This window comes from Indicator indicator, chromosome 2 (assembly GCF_027791375.1).
Source record: "Indicator indicator isolate 239-I01 chromosome 2, UM_Iind_1.1, whole genome shotgun sequence".
NCBI classification, from domain to species: Eukaryota; Metazoa; Chordata; class Aves; order Piciformes; family Indicatoridae; genus Indicator; species Indicator indicator.
Window position 1 is genome coordinate 46,611,770 of NC_072011.1, and position 17,718 is coordinate 46,629,487.

A 17,718-nucleotide genomic window follows, 5' to 3' on the forward strand; every position below is an offset into this window, starting at 1 on the left:
AAAGAAAAATCTAAAAAAAAACACAACCCAAGTGCTAACTGAAACTAACTGATTCAGAGTCAAAATGTTTTCAGTTCTGAAGTGGTAGTAGATTTGACCTTTAGCTTTATTTTTTCTGTTCTAAGCAATTCTTGATTTGAGTTCTTCTGATTTGAAATTTATCGTCCTTTGATTTGGCCAGTGGTTAAGGAGAATTCTTAAGAAATACAAATACAGAAAATCAATAAATGTGGTTTAGTGAGTTCTGATTAAACATTCACATACTTTCCTTGTTCTGTACATATCCTTGTGATGCAATTTACTTACCTAAAGATGGTATGAATAGAAAATTTTATTAATGCATTTTTCAATTTTAAAATTATGCAGACTATTAATCAACAGATAAGTATGAAAGTATTCTCACAAGATCTTTATCGAGGAGGTTAATGCAGTTGTCCCCATTTTACAGAGAGAAGATGCTATCCAGATGGCAGATGATGCAATAGATTGCAAAGAGTTTTCTTTATAATCTTGTCATCATGAAGACGTTTTGAATTAGCACAGAATCCTTTCCAGTGTTTGTTTCTATTTTAAATTAATTTATGCATACACTGATATATTTTTATGCTACAATTGTGTTGTTAAGATTCACACACGATGACCTCTTAGGAATTTTGTACTTCAAAAAAACCCAACAGTATATAGAATACATTTTTCATGTGTGGGCACTGCACTAGTATCTTGTTCATTGAGAATGACATGTTAATTTCTGATTTCTAACAGCAGTAAGAAAACTGAACTTGGAAGTCATGCACTTTTAACTAAAGCAAGTGCACAAGGTAAAAAGAAGACCAAACCAACACCACATACCTCACAACAGCCCAATCCTTTGGACCAAACTTGTATTCATCCAGAGTCTTACAGCATTGCAATGAGGTAAGCAGTGGGAAAGCTTTTGAAATACTGACACTGCCAATTTTAAAAACGAAAGCACAGATTTTTCTGACAACAGCCTGCTCAGCCTTTTGAGATAGGAACGTTAATATTAATTTGATACTTTCTTTGAGAAAAAGGTATCCCTCAAAAGTTCTTTACAAGCAAAGCATTTCAGTCGGTGTATTTTGCTTCCTACGTGCATGCAAGTTTTTAGTTTTCTTCTTTGGGATTTTATTTTCCATGTTGTTTTCCAAGGAGAAAATCAGTGAATTTTCAAAACTTCACCAAACTTTGCTCCCATGAATCTTATCTTCTTCATCTGCCACCTCATTGAGTCCACTTTTCACTTTTGTCAATTTCCATTGACATTCCATTTGACAATTTCCTTTTGACAATTTCCATTCCATTGCTTGCCTACTCGCTTAAGGTGCACATCACTTTGAGTTTGGACTTGCAGTTCACAAACTATGGAGACAAATAATGTTCTAAAAATGTCTAAAACCTGATTTTTTTTTTTTCTTCCACCTTCCCACCATATATTTTGTAAAAGATCATCACTAAACCAAAATTTTGTTTGTTCTTAAAAATTATTGAATTGAAATACCATGCAAATTTTTAGTCAGCAGTAGTTTAATACTTCTGTATCAATAAAAACTGCTTTTACATTGCTGTTTATGTTCAGCGTGTGTCAATCAAACTTTCTGCTTAGTGAATTTTGACCACTAGAATTTGTGTTTGAGTATGCACACAAGTGCACAGACATATGTGAGCACATGTCTTTGTGAGCCTTTAAAATTAAATTCTGATATTGCAAGATCTAATTAAGATACATGCATATTTATTGCATAAATAATATTATATTTTTATCTATTTATTTATCTATCTATACATGTAAAGTTCCAAATTATATGAACACTGCTGGTTTTACTGGTTGATCTTTGGCTAAAAGAAAAGTTTTTGTGTAGGTCAGAAAACAGTCACTAGGAATCCGTGTGTGCCTCTGTTTAGAGTATACTGCAGCTGGTAAATGCTAGTATAAGCTGTGATCTTTTCTGTTGCAGCATGGGCTGAAATTGGACACTGCTTGTCCTCTTGAGAAAACATTAGCTTCTACCATAAACCAGCATTTTTTTTTTTTAAAGTGATTTGTGGTGAACAGTTTGGGTTTTTTTTCTTCCTTAAAATGTGGTGGACCTAATTTCAGCAATAGCTAGGTGCTTTATCTCTGTTGAGAATATTATTCCTGGAGAAAGAGAGTTGTGCTTCCTGTTTTATAAACAAAACCATTTCTGAGCCTCAAAGAGAGATGCTGCGTTTCTGAATTCATGAAGCTTAATTTTCTTATGTAAAAAAAGTCTTAACAGGACTTTTCATTTTTAGGGTACCTCACCTGCAGTGTGTGCTCTGTTCTCTCTGGTGGAGATAATTGCATATACGACTTCCTTTGCAGAGGTCTGTGTGCTTTCCTTCTGCTAGGTATGCAGTGTGTTCTGGTTCCATCCTTTGTCTGCCACAGCTCATTCTTCTTTATGCCTGACTGTAGGGCCACTGTGCAATTTGCCTGTTAGAGTCCATGCTCTTTGTCCAATGTCTAGGTAACTGCTTTCTCCTTTTCAGCAACTATTGCCCTTTTTTCTTACATATCAGCATTTTTCACTAGTTCTCCAAACTATGCATAGCTGTGGAAAAAAAATCAGGCAAGGTCCTGATCTCAATTATCTTAACATTTGGTAGGTGGCTTATGGGGTGAGGAAGGTTGGTCATGCCTTCTTGAGGTTATTCAGAGTGAATCAATGTAAAATACATAAATAAATAGGTTATTCAAAATAAATGTTGCTTTTCAATATTATATTTCATTTATTTAACTATCAAGTATCCAGGATTTGGGTAAAAGTCTGTGTAGCTTTCTATCTCTACTACACTAATAACCAGTGAAAGTGTTCAGTGTTAGAGCTTCACTTAAAGGCTGATGTGGAAAGATTGCTACAGAGAGCAGAAAAGTGTAGCCAGCTAACGATGGCATACTACAGGAATTTATCTACGTGCACTGCCATCACATAGAATCGTGACTTTGTCTGCAGAGCAGCACAGATCACTTATACCTGAAGTGGAGAGTAGGATTGTTACTGCATAGGGTAGCTCAGATGTTCACATATGGTTGACGTTCTGGAGACAATCTTAGTAGGTACTGCAAGTCATACAGTTGTGATTTGAAATTTGACTGGGAACTCAAGATGAACACTGTTTGAATAAAAAAAAAAATCAAAACCATATTGAGCACAAATTTTACATCTGAACCAAAAGACTGTGGTTTTTGCATGGTTCAAAAAGGAGACTTCTACTTATTGCACAGCCAACACTGCTCAGAAGATACCTTGCTGACTCTGAAAATGTGCTCGTGGTCAAACTCAGTGGACACAGAGAGCTGCAAGCCATTGCAGAAGTATGACTGGCTGTAGACCAGTGCTATCTATCATGTCATTTCTCTTTGGCTAATGCAATTATTTTAAAGTAAGTTTGCAGCTGTGCCATTGTCTGGTCTCTGTTTCTCATTGAACACTTTGCCTTCCTAGACTGAATTTTCAGATTAAGTGCTTAGATCCAAAGACAGGTTCTAGGCATTGTACTGTACAGGGGGGGTTATGCAAAAGAGTGTCAGTTGATACCAAAACAAATATAAAAACACAATGAAGTTATCTGCTAAGAGAATATGAAAACTAGTAAGTGTAGCAACTGTCTCTGCAATGAACTGAATCAGACTTTTCTGATTTCTTTGGACTTTTTCTGTTCTTGTACTTCTTATGTGGATGAGTATCTGTGCATATAGTTTGAAGTGGGAAAAAATCTTAAAATGCTTTCTGTACTTCCTATAAACTCTGTGTTCAGCAGTAGTTTTCTTCTAATCAAAAAAGTTTCCTCAAGTTCATTAAATATGAGGATGATAACTTTTATGGTATAGATTGTATTAACACACACTGGTTTGATATCAGAAAATTATGTGGGAAAGGGGGAAATCTATAATGTTCATTCATTGCAAATAACTTGTTTGAAGAAAAGAAAGTAGAGCTCTGCAGCAAACGGACAAAATCCAAGGAGTGTAGTATTAAAAATTGACACTGATGACATAAGGGCTAAATATAAAGCAGACATCCTCTCCTCAAGCAACTAATGCTATGATTTAGCAATGATTTTATATTTCAAATGACTTTTCAAAAATAACAAATGAGCTGTCAAGCTTCTCAGAACTTACGGAAACAGCTTAACAAACAAATTGCTGCCTAAGTTTGAATTAAGAAAAAGTTCTGATTGGAATTCAGACTGCATGGAGGATTCAGTCCGAAGCTTATCACGGCTGTTATCAGGTGTTGTTGGCTTTGATAAGCAGTGGATGGAACTGGGCTTTCTAATTCCCTTTTGCCGAGCCTGTGTTCCTGAGAAAGCTTCTGAGAACCGGAAGATCAAATTGTCTCCATGTTTTTGAGGGATAGAAGTTCACCAGAATTTGAAACCACTGTGTTTCTTGTTCTGAACTATTTTGTAGTTTGAAAGGCCAATCCATTAAAAAAAAAAGAGTTTAAAAGAATTGCTCCCAAGTGGTGACTTTGGTTGCCAAGCATTAGGCTGGAGCCAATTTTTATGGCTTAATTAGAAACCTCTGAAAAAATAGAGGTTTTATAATGGAAACACTGATGTAATCTTTACTAAGTGGCGCAAATGGTGATAGTATGATTGTTTTATGGCATTTAAACATGTTAACTTAAAATCTATATAATTTCTGTAAAATAACTGGAAAACATCCTACTGGTGATTTAAGAAACTCTGCAGATGACTGAAACGTTTCTGTTCATGGTTTCCACACCATCAAAACTTGGCTTTCTCATCTCCAGCAGTCAAGCTTATGAACACTTCTAAATATTACGAATCAGAATTTCCTAAAGGTTAGATAAATAAATAAAACTTTGTAGGCAGCATAATTTCTTGCAAAGCAGAACTATGTTTTAAGTTTCTGAAAAGTCTGTATGTGAAAGCCAGTATATAGTGGCAGAATCTTCTACATACAGTTAATACAACATGTAGAGCATATCCAGTTTCTTGGTACAGGTTGTAAAAGTACTGGTAGAAAAACCAAGGAAATGTTAAGGAAATCCCAAGAACTTAGAAAACAGATTATGCTTGTAAACCAGAAGAAGCTGGAAAGAAAATGCAATGCTTTTGCTTTGTTGTATCAGTCTGCTAGGTGCAGTTGTTTTTCTGTGACTGAATCTTCACATATACTGTTTTTTTGTTTAAATCTCATTAAAACGCTCTTTGCTAAAGGCTGGCACTTGGGATGTGTATTTTCTGCTCACAGATTGCAACATCTGGCAGACAGGTTGTCTTTCAGTCTGACTTAAATATTTTACCAATATTTATAAAAGAACTCAAGTTGTGAGCATCTTCCTTGGCTAATTACCCAGGTTTAGGACCTTGCCTGGTAGAGCATACTATTACACACTGCAGTTGGTTATGCCTGAAGAGAAGTTTTCAAGATATTTAGAGTGACTTGCGGTGAAGATTCATGTCTTGCCCTTTGCTGTGTATTCATAAAGCTGTTTGGTATCCCCAGAAGGACTTCAGATTCAGCAAAGCACTTATTCACATTCTTATTCTTCACCAAATAAAACATTTGGATTTGATGCTCGTTTCAGCAGATAACTTGTTGGTAATGTTTTATATTCCAGTGTAGATGGATTGATCATTTTTCAGGTATCTCTGATGTTTCTAGTACTCTTTAGGTGGGTGGATGTAGCAGCTGATCTGTAGTATCTCAGTTGCTGTGCTAAAAAGCTGTGCTAGCTTTGGAGGCAAGTCCTGACATCAGAAAATGCAAAAGGAAAACTGTTGATAGGGAAAGGCCTCTGGAACAAAAAGGTCTTGCTCTTCTGCAACTGGACATGTATCCTTTGACTGTGTATCCAGCTCTCTGCCAGACTGATGTGCTTCTGTCTGAGTAACTGAATACACAATGGTTAAAAGAAATAGAAATCAAGGATGGAATAGTTACTTGGTATGGTGTTTGAGTAGTGAAAACACATTGTCGTATTTAATAATGCAACCAACGTGAACAGTTTGCTAAGGGCAGAAGTTTTTACTGTGTTAGGACGCCTTTCCTTAAATTCACAGCAAAGTCACCAGAAACATTGTCCACTTTAGTAAAACCATGCTTGCATTTACATGCACATATGTGAGGGCATTCAGTCTACTATTTTTTTAGAGAAGTCTTAAGTTTTTTTAAAAAAAAACACTAAAAAAAGTTAAGCTCAGTAAATTAATGAATCATTATGACTCTTTCCAGTAGGAAATGTCTAACCCTAATTAAGGAGAACGCTTGCAGAATCAGAGCCATACAGCCTAATAAATTCTGATTTATACTCATCACTTTAGAAGGGCAGTTCATTCAGAAGTCTGACTATTAACTTGGTAGCTGGATTTTTAGAGGACATATTTTTGAAAGCTACCTGGTCAGTGAAATAGAAAAGCAGAAAAGGCTTTTACTGGCCAAAGCCATTCAGTGAAGGCATTTTAAATTTTCTTTGTCATGTAAAGTATGCAGTTAATGAGAATGACTAGAAGGACTTGGAAATAACAAAGAATGCTCCTCCAGTTACACTCCAAATGCTACACCCATAAATTAGGTGATATTTTTACTTTCACTGAAATTTTTCGAACGTGCTTAACTTCCTTCTGGTTGCATTTCTTTAAAAATTTTATGAAGAAAATAAACTTTTTTATGGAATGGTATCCTTTAACCTATAGTTATAATTCTTTAATTTTATTAGTGGGTAACTAATCATATTTCACTATTTTCTATCAGGTTACACTTCAGTTATATGATATATCAGTAGTCATGAAAATAGCTAACAACAGCATGTGTAATTGTATGGTAGCAAAGTGTCTATGTTGCAGTGTAACTGTGTCTCAGTTTCTTTTCTCATTTAGAAACTAGTTGCTTCTTAGATTTATATGTTCAAAATATCATAAACAGAGTACTTTCTGGTCTTCTGCATGCTGTCAGACAATCTATAATATGAACAACATTTGAGGAAAAACTTATTTGTTGAATACCTTTATCTAGCCAAACCATGTAAGTAGTTTTAAATATATTTGAAGCTTTAACTTCCTGCATCCAGCAACTAATTGCAGAAAGTAATGTACAAGTATTGTTTGATATATTGGTGCAGACATAATCTGCACCAGCAGTTGAAAATTTAGGATCCATATTACTAATGAGACAAGCACAGTCAACATCTCCATTATACAAATAATGCTTTTACATTACTAAAACATAAACGTCTACATAATTTAAGTTTGCTACTGTTATGAATGTAGGTTGTACCTAACAAAGCACATGCTAATGCAAAGTTGTTTTGTTTTCAGTGTGATTATGTTGCATTACCGTTAATTCATGTGTGCACTGTGACAAGATGTAATGGCGTATCATGTTGCTTTAATGTAATGAATCCAATGCTCCCAGCTCTTAAATTGTGTTGCTGGAAATTATTACATAAAACAGAAATGACTGTGACTAAAACCCTTGCAAAGCTTTGTAACTCCTGCATATTATATGAAGCTTTTTGGGGCATTTAAAATAACTTCTTCAAAATTTACTGAAGTCTTCTCTTGGTAATAGTTTTTACTCTTTTCTGACTGTTATTTGCATTCCATTGAGATTTTCATTATCTTTTAAGCATTTCAAGGACTATGCTATAATTTTGTGCAGATGTGTATGTTAAGTGAACATGATGTGCTTATTTGTTACATTTATGCTACTTTTCTTTCTTTATCTGGGTAAGATGGATGAAATTATGTATTAAATAAAAACATCAGTGATTTAGCCATGACCATTCGCTGCCAGGTCCTGTAAGACCGCAAGACTGCTTTTAAAACTAAGATGGTTGTAGAGTTTTCCTAGTATCCTCTAAATCCCCAAACCATAAAACTCAGTGTCTCTAATCCAGCTAAATTTCACTCTGTTCTGACTTTCCTAAGACTCTGGCAGCTTTATCTTTGGTTATGTGCCTTGAACAGAAAGTTTGCCATTCACTCACTCTAAATTTAAGGAAATAAGGGTACTGTATCTCACAAGAATACAAGAAAAAGCATCTCATCTCTCTCATTTCCATTTCTGCCAACTGCTCTGTAGGTTTTATCTTTTAGTAGATAAACACGGCACTTGAACTACTGTAACATGTTAATTAGGTTACATATGTAGCTAGGAAAATACTTGAAGAGCTTTCATTGTGCTGCATTTTTCATGTTCTTATGTTGCACAGTTGGAACTGGGTGAGATAATTCAGAGATTGTACTGAAATAATTTAACATTGTGAAGATTAAAACTAAGGGAGACTGCCCACCCCCAGTAGCCATATTCAAGTCTTGTTAGCAACTATACATGTTTTTTCTGACCTTGAAGTTATTTTCAAAGGAAGTCGTTGGTTTGCTTTTTTTAATAAGGAAATAGTTAGCGTTGTTCTTGGCAATGACATGTAAAAATAGAAATTATCAATATAATGCACCATGATGCAGTCTGATATGTGTGCTTTGTATTGATTTTATTTTTTTTATTCTAAGTGCTCCTAGGCTGTGTTCATTTGAGTGAAAATGATCACATTAAATACATAACTAGATTTAACAATATTTTTATGAACGGCATCTGTAATCACTATGAAACTAACTTAAAAAGGTGAGAATTTCCAAAATAGAAATATATTGTTTCTCTTAAGTGTTATTTCTTTTTTCATATATGTGCATGCCAGACTTCATTACAGAGCTCTGTTCTGTCTGCAATATACTTTAACCAAATGCCTGAATTTTAGAACATTAATAGATCTGCTGAGGTCAAATAATTTTGGCATATGTTTCAGCTTCATCTTTGGTTGGGGCCAAAATTTTATTCTAAGCAGTGACCATGTTAATAGTTATTTAAACAACTGAAAATGATAATGTAAGGCCCAAACCTGCCACTCTTGCCTGTATCAGGTAAATACTTCCATTCAGATTTCTGGACAATGGGGCAGGGGGGGAGCTGCAGAGGAAAGAGCAAGGAACAAAATAATTTTCACGAATAGTAGTTGAGGGCTCAGGCACCTGGGCTGTGTGCTCTTTCAGACTGTTTTTCTTTGCAGCAGCATGCACATAAGCACCATGCATTCTGATTGCATTATCCTGTGGCAGTTTAGGCTGGGTGCCCCCTGCCACTGCCGCATGAGATACACCTCTGCTGTCCTGGGTGCCCACCCACAGGGGGTGGACACAGGAAACGACATATTTCTACCCATAAGTCCTGCACCCTGTAAGGCCATCTGCAAAGTCATTCTCTTCCTCTTTCTTCCCTCTCCGCTCCCACGGGAGATGTCCTCTCTTATCGGGTAATGCCGGGGGAGTATCCTCAAGGCCTCTTAGGCCTGTCTAGGCCTAATGCCAGGAGGAGGATGGACGGGGGGGGCAGTCTCAGACCTGGCCAGCCTGAGACTTGCCTAGCAGCGGGAGGGGGAAGAAAGAGCCCTGGGGGGTTTGGGTTTACCCTCAGGTGGGAAGAAGGGAAGGATTGGGAAGCTCTGGGAATTATGTAACGGGCTCTGTACGTTTTGGGATACTCTTTGCCACTATGCTTTGTAGTTTGTAGTTCTCTGTAGCTTCACCAATTGCTTTTCCATTTAAACTTTCCATCACTCTCCAATCCGTTTGTGTGAGTCTCATTCTTTTATCCCTTTCGGGGCAAGAGACGATCTGTCTGGCCCCAAACCAGCACATATCCACACAGTTTTGTACATAACAGGAGGGGGGGTTATACATTGGTAGCTATTTTTTATGTGATTGCACGTAATAGCAGCAAGACCCAACCTGTTATCGATTTTCAAAGTGAATGCCTTTCTGTTTGATCAGAAAGGTGATAAAAATATTACTTGGAGGTAGTCGAGCTGAATTTCCATTTGAAGTGAGCTAAAGCCAAGTATGTGAATGTCAGCAAACTTGGTTATAAGGGCAGGCAGTAAAGCGTACATTATTTAGAAGGTTGAGTCATGAGGCTAGTTGGGTTTGTCGTTTTTCCATCTGGCACGTCAGTCAAAGCTGAGGCAGCTGCTGCCTGTCACTAGTGCTCTGGTGAGGCATTGTCCGTCCATCAATGTTAGCGGCCAGCAGCCCTCAGGACTTGTGAAGAGCACTTTGCCTGGACCTATGTGCATTTTCAGTATTATCATTGCCAACACATTTGAGACCAACAGAAGATGGTTTCATAAAAGGGCTGATACTTTTCACATATAGGCTCTTATTTGATAAAATATTTGAGGAGTAGTATTGATTTGTTGTTAGTTTACAGAAGATAAAAATTTGTGTTTAATATTATAAACTATTTTACATCTATTCTGATATTTACTTTGTTTCCAAAACACCTTAAACTACTTTAAAAAGTGATGTCAAAACCTGAAAGACAGTCAGTCAAAACAAAATTCAGTGAGAACAGTATCTTTCACTGAATATTTATTAGTTTTTTCTTTGTTCACTGCCAGATGAAAGATCTGTATGCACTAAGAAAATGTGAAAATTCTGTCAATCACTATTAAGTGCAAGTATCTGTGTTTGAGCTAACAGGACCTTTAAATCACATGCTTACATTTGAATTCAGTGAAAAAGTGAATGTCTTAACAGCCAATTTTAATTGATGTCCTTCTTTTGATGAAATTAGTGGATATTTTGAAGTGCTCAATGGTCAGTTTTGTACTTTACTGAATGCCAGACATTGCCTTTAATTATGTTACTTTATATTTTCTGAAAAAGATTTAATTTCATATTTCTGTGCATACAACTTTTTACCACTTGCCATCTGAAATAATGTTAATTGGGTTCCTCAGGTTGAAAAAAAAGGAAAACTATGAAGCAAAAAAAGCACCCACCCTACTGTGTCTCTTGCCAAAAGAAATATTAGCCTCAAGTTTCGATAAAAGCACAGCATGTATTTTTGAGGGAGGAAAAGAGGATGAGTACCAGGGGCTTTTGCTTTCTTATGGAACTGTAATGTCACACCACTCCCAAGTGCAGGACATGAACCTTCTGGTCAGCACTTCTTTTGTGGCTTGAAATTTACACCTGTTGTGAAGCAGGATAAGGACAGGAAGGAGAGATCTCTTAGGAATTTGGAAGGAACGTTTATTCAGACTCTGGAGGACAGGTCAGTAATTCGACATGTCTTCTGTCATGGAGAATATGCAAAAAACTATATACCCCTTCCAACAATAAGGGTCATGATAAAGAAAGCTAGAAGAGACTCATTCATGATGACATACAGAGCAAGGCAGCAGGACAGATAAATGAAGTATCATCTGGGAAAAGGAGAAATTGATTTATTTACTACAGTATGTCTCAGCTTTTATGTGCTACATCCTCATTTTCACTGGTTTATATCCCTTAAAGATTTGTTTTGCATTTAATAAAATAAGGACATCTATTCAGTGATAAATTGTCTGAGGCACTTCTACTGATCATAAGGAGTAGGGTCTGCATGTGATTTTTTTGTCATCTGTTCTCTGCGCTTCTCAGCATAGGCACTGAAACTAAAATCATCAGCAAATGTGTTTGGGGCTTTTTCTTCTATTTTAAAAAAAGGCATCACAGATCAAGACATTTCTTTAAAGTATTTCTTTTCAGCCTCTTTAGATGCCAGTCCAAATTTGTCTCAGTCTGCAGTGTGTGGATGTATATGACAATGTGCAAAGATAAGGGTGTTTGTGTTGTGTAACTGTTTTGACTTGATAATTTCCTAGTTTCTGAAAAACTAATTGTTCTTAATCATGAGCTTCATAGACAAGTATTTTATGTGAAGTTTCTCTTAAATCTGGTTAAAGATTCTTCATATTAATTTAATATTTTAAATATTCATTAAATTGCCATTGGTTTTCATTTGGATGAGAGTAACAATAAAGATGGCACTATTATGGAACTCTTACTGATTCCTAGGGAACTTTCATGGGAAAAGATTTCTGTAAGTCATAATGACATTCTGTTTTAGCATGAGGTGAAATCATTGTTCTGAGAGTGAATTACATTTTAAAATTTTCCTTCTAGTTTTCTAATCTATTCTAGGAAGCACTTGTGTACAGACTGACTCTCAGTTTCCATATGTGTCTCTGATTAGTGATGAGTTGAGAGGATGTGCACTTGGGAAACTGTTGGATGTTCATATTTTACATTGTAAGTTTTGTTCATTGCACCAATGCAAAAGTGATTAAAACCTCTAAATATAGCAAGGATTTGGTTCCTACTAAAAGATGTTACAGATCTCATTCTGTATCTTTGTTTCAACTTCTCAGGTTTTTATCTTTCATTGGAGGAAATGCAAATTACGTAGGAAAATCAGATATGCAGCAAAAAGTGAATGCAGTAATTCAAAAGGAAGGACTAGAAGACACAGCCAAAAGACTAAACACAACAGTGCACACACTGCAGCTTATCATTGATGGTCTGACTCAACCTGAAGGCTTTGACATCCGAACAGGTAAACCTTTGTTTTGAAGGTTGTTATCTCAATTTGATTGTTTTTACATATCACTTTTAGAAGAGCACGCTTTGTTCTTCTAAAGTTCGTGAATGTGTAGCTCCGTTTCCTTACTTAGGCAAAATAAAGGCTGTATCACGGTCTGATGTTTCTTTCCAGCTTACTAGGTAAAGAGTATGAATCCTGTCTTAAGTCATGGCATTTTCAGATGTAGGAAAGGGAGTTGTATGGCTGTTAAGAAATTAAATAGTTTCAATATGTTGACTCTCTACTGATTAAATCTGTGTTGGCCCTCCATCACAGAGGGGAATACTGAGACCAAGCTGAAACAGTAGTAATAAAGGTCTGTGGAGCAGTAACATAGCAACGTGTGTAGTTCTTCTGTTGCATGAATTTCTTGGAGATAAGCGTAATTGGAGCACATGGCTCATGACCTGCTTTAGTTAAAACTTTGCAGTACTGCTGAGCATTATGAGATGGATGGGAAGAAAGAGGAGGTAAGCAATGAAGTAGGCATCTGGAGATGCTGTTCGATGAAACAGCTGAATTCTCTTACAACAGAAAGAGAGGAAGTTGGGCAGCAAAGATGCAGGCTTGTAAAAACAAATAATAAACATGCTTTTAAAAACCCCAACATGATTTCTTTTGCCTTTCTTTGAGTTCATTTGTAATTTCCTTGCAGATTTTATAAACGTTTCTATTAGTGATCAGGAAAATGTGTATTTATTCTGGTGGTCTCACATCGAAGTTGCAGTTGAATAGACTATTAACATATGAAGGTTGAAAGAGACTCTTAAATGGAAATATTCATACTCTGTTGATCCAGTACATTCAGTATTACTGCAGACAGACTCTGTGACTGGAGTAGAGTAGACAGCCTACTAACCTTGTGCAGGTGTAATTCATTATCTTTGTTACCCTGCTAGTGGCTGTCAGTGAGGAAATGCATCACATCTAACAGGGCTCAGGCAGATTGAATGGTTTGTATCTACCTTGACTCAGAAAATAGTCATGGTTTAAATTTCAGTTCCGTTTTTGTGTGATGTTAGGAAATTGCAGGGAAAGAGTAGCTTTCCTTAAATTTAACTGAAATTCTATGTTGCTTGTTTTTCCAGAATGATTTTATTACAAAAGAAAATGGGGAGAAATATTTGGGGAACAGAAAAGAATAAAATCTTTTTGTCACCTTATTTTAAAACGCCAAGCTGTGTGGTGCAGTCAACATGCTGGAGGGAAGTGGATGCTATCCAGTGGGACTTTGACAGGCTTGAGAGGTGGTCAGTGCCAAACTCCTGAAGACAACAGACCAAGTGTAATGTCCTGTTCTTGGATCAGGCCAATCCCAAGCATAAATACAGGCTGGGCAGAGAATGGATAGAGAGCAATCCTGAGGAGGAAAACATGGAAACGCTGTTTGATGAGAAGCTCAGCATGAGGTGGCAATGTGTGCTTGCAGCCCAGAAAGCCAATCAAATCCTGAGCTGCATCAAAAGAAAAGTGGCCCACAGGTCAAGGGAGGTGATTGTTTCCCTCTACTCTGCTCTTATGAGACCTCACCTGGAATATTGGTCCAGCTCTGGAGGACCTGACAGTCAGGGCGGGTCTAGAGGAGAGCCACTGAGATGATCAGAGGGGGTGGAACCCCTCTCCAGTGAAGACAAGCTGAGCGTGTTGATATTGTTTCAGCCTGGAGAAGAGAAGGCTTCAGGGAGACCTTATAGGTGTCCTCCATTATTTGAAGGGGGCCCACAGGACATCTGGAGATGGACTTTTTATGAAGGCATATAGTGATAAGACAAGGGATAACAACTTCAAACTGTCTTCCTTATTAAGGTGGTGAGGCACTGGAACAGGATGCCCAGAGAAGTTGTGGAGGCTCCAACCCTGGAAGTGTTCAAAGCTTGGTTGGATTGGGGCCTTGAGTGACCTGATCTTGTAGGAGGCATCCCCGTCCATGGCAGAGGGGTTAGAGCTAGATGATCTTCAAGATCCCTTCCAACCCAGACCATTCTGTGAACTGTAATAAATCTGATAGGATGCTTTTTAAAAGGTTCCCATCATTCCTTTGAATGTTCTTGTGCTTATTGCCATGAATGTTGGGGTGAATTTTTCTTTGAAATGTCACTGTACAGCATAGGGTTACAAAAGGATTAACCATTTTGGACTAGAGCAATTAGGTACATTCCATCAGTGGAGAATGTGATATCATTCAAAGTCTGTTGCTGTGTTTGCCAGCTTGTGTATTCAGTTGGAGTTTGAGCAGCTGTAGTGGGTTAACCATAGCTGGACACCAGATGCCCACCAAGCCACTCCATTGCTTCCTGTCCTCAGTGGGACAAGGGAAAGAAAATACATGAAAGGCTCACGCGTCACAATAAGGACAAGGCTAGGGTCCAATAAGGATTCAACAATAACACCATGGGTGAAATTTGGGGAGAACTAATTGAATTTATTACCAATCAAGTCAGAGTAGAATAATAAGGAAGTAAGCCCAAAATCTTAAAAATACCTTTCCCACACTCCTCCCTTTTTCCTGGGCTTAACTTAACTCTCAGTTTTTCTCTGCCTTCTCCCCCTCAGCAGCACAGGGTATGGGGAGTGGAGAACAGGGGCTGCCATCAGTTCATCACATGTAGTTTCTGCCACTCCTTCTTCCTCAGAGGGAGACCTTACACTTTTCCCCTGCTCCACTGTGGGGTCTCTCCCACAGGACACAGTTCTTCACAAACTCAGACTTGGCCAGCAGCAAGTCCATCTTAGAGCTGGCTGGCATTGGCTCTATCAGACATTAGGGAAACTTCTAGCTGCTTCTCACAGAAGCCAACCGTGTAGTTCAGGCTATGTTTTATTTCTCAAAGGTGAATATAAAGAGACATGGATCTACTGAAGACAGTTCAACAGAGAGCTACAAGGATGAGGAAGGGGCTTGAACATCTCTTCTATGAAGAAAGGCTGGGAGAACTGGAGCTGTTTAGTCTTGAGAAGAGAAGGCTGAGAGGGGATCTTATCAATGTCTTTAAATATCTGAGGGGGATGAGTGTCAGTGTGAAGGTGGTGCCCAGTAATAGGACAAGGAACAAGGGGTAAAAGCTGGAACACAAGAAGTTCCACCTCAACATGAGAAAATTCGTTACTGTGAGGGTTACAGAGCCCTGGACCAGGCTTCCCAGAGAGGCTGTGGAGTCTCCCTCTCTGGAGACATTCAAAATTCACGTGGATGTGCTCCTGTGTGGCTTGCCCTAGGTGATTCTGCTTTGGCAGGGCAGTTGGATTAGATGTTGTCTAGAGATCCCTTCTAACCCCTAGCATTCTATGATTCTGGGATAAGGAAATGGCTGTGATCATGGTTTGGTGATGACCTCTGTGGAAAATCTCAGCCCTATTGTATCTTGGAAAACGTAAACAAGCAGTAGGAAAAGATTACAAGGAATGTTTACAGTGAGGATGGTGAGACGCTGGAACAGGTGGTTGTTGGTGCTCCTACTCTAGAGGTGTTCAAGGCCAGGTTGGATGAGGCCTTAAGCAGCCTGGTCTAGTGGAAGGTGTCCCTACCCATGGCAGTAAAGTTGGAACTAGATGATCTTTAAGATCCCTCGCAACCCAAACCAACAACATGGAAGTTGTTGAGATAGCTCAGAAGGGTTTTCTGCAGGAAAAAGTGGTAAACAAGTAGCAAGAGAGCAAAAGATCTATCTGTGCCCTTAAATGTAGAATGTGAACTTCAGTATATTGGCATATTACCTGCTTGTACTTACACGTGTGATTTTCGGGTTGACAGTGTAGAGAAGCTGTTGATTTTTTGATGTCATGGTGCAGATCAACAGCAAGCCTGAAAACAGTGCATTGCTGGCTTCTCTTTAGTATGTGTTGAGACTGAGTATTCGCCTTCCTGTATAGAAATTTGTATTTGAATAGAATTTTACAGTCACCTCAGATCTTTCCTCCCTAGCACCAAGAAAATTTAAGGCATCATTCAGTCACTGGCTAGTATACTACACACTTCTGATTCTCTTGTGATAGTTTCATACTGTGGAGTTCACTATGCTTATTACTCTGTTAATTACAGTCTTTTAAAGTGATTAATTAAATAAATCAGTTGTTTATCGCAGATGGGTCTTTGTATAAAAAACTTAATGAAGTTGTATTTGTGACCTTAGAGCTACCTTGATATGACTTCTTAATAAGAAACAATCAAATGGAAATAATACTTAGAAAGTAATGCAAGCTTTTTCTCCAGTGTCTTATTTTTGTTTCTTGTTTCTTGTAACAGATTTTGATAAACCTGACTTCAAGAGAAGCATAGTCTGCTTTGAAGACTTAAGTGTTGGTACTGTTCTGACTGGAAAAGTTGAAAATGCAACACCATTTGGAGTTTTTGTTGATATTGGTGTGGGAAAATCAGGTTTGATTCCAGTGCGAAACATAACAGAAGCAAAACTTTCTAAAGTGAAGAAGAGAAGAAGCCTGGGATTAGGTCCTGGAGAAAGAGTGGAAGTTAAAGTGCTTAATGTTGATATTGCTCGATTAAGGATAACGTTGGATCTTATTCGTGTTTTATGAGAGGGATTTTTATGTTTGAGCCATCATTTTAAAGGTTAAGTAAGGTTGGCAACATTCTGAAGTTTCAAGCACTTAATGAGTCTTGAAAATGAACAAATTATGAAACGTTCAACCTTGCTTCTTTCCTTTTTGTGTTGTTTTAAATTTTATTTCTTTAAGAAAAAGAAATCTAACCATTTTTCCCTATTTCTTGAATCTTTTCTGTTAATAATTGTTGGAACAGTTTATTGGATTACCTCCAAGCAACCTTGTTATTTTGTCTGCAGAGCAAAGGAAATTCCAGTGTATTGTCAGGTAGATCTCTTGTCTGTACTGTCTGTGCAAGATTTGCTCTCTTGATCTTTAGTGAGTACTGCACAGGCAGGCGCTGATGCTGCTCCCTTCCAAAAGCTGTTGAATTTGCCTGTTCCTCTGGAATAGAGTCTTAAAAGAGGGTACTTTGTTGTAAAAAAAGTAATCTTTAGTTAATCAGTGACAACTGTGCTTCAAAAGTAGACTAAAAAAAAAGGCATCTGCTAATGATGATTCAGAAATAGTTGACTTTAATTTATTTGAGCAACATTGGTAGGAGGTCTGCTTACCAGTCTTATTATTGCTTATTCAGTTATTAACATGCTTGTATGTACCTTGGGAGTTTATGGAACTTTGCTCAAAAGTGTCAAAAGACATTTATGTTGTTCAATGGTTGTGCAAAATAAAAACATTTCTGG

General features: G+C 37.5%; 1 protein-coding gene across 1 annotated transcript in view; it reads left to right on the forward strand.

Annotated features, from left to right (window-relative positions):
* Nucleotides 1-17,071, forward strand: part of SRBD1 (S1 RNA binding domain 1) — a 128,453-nt gene extending 111,382 nt beyond the window's left edge. The window contains exons 18-20 of the mRNA XM_054397832.1: nucleotides 763-915; nucleotides 12,264-12,448; nucleotides 16,719-17,071. Coding sequence (XP_054253807.1) covers nucleotides 763-915; nucleotides 12,264-12,448; nucleotides 16,719-17,008 — 628 coding nt within the window. The 3' untranslated portion in view covers nucleotides 17,009-17,071. The remainder of the gene's footprint in view (nucleotides 1-762; nucleotides 916-12,263; nucleotides 12,449-16,718) is intronic.
* The last annotated feature ends 647 nt before the right edge of the window (nucleotides 17,072-17,718 follow it).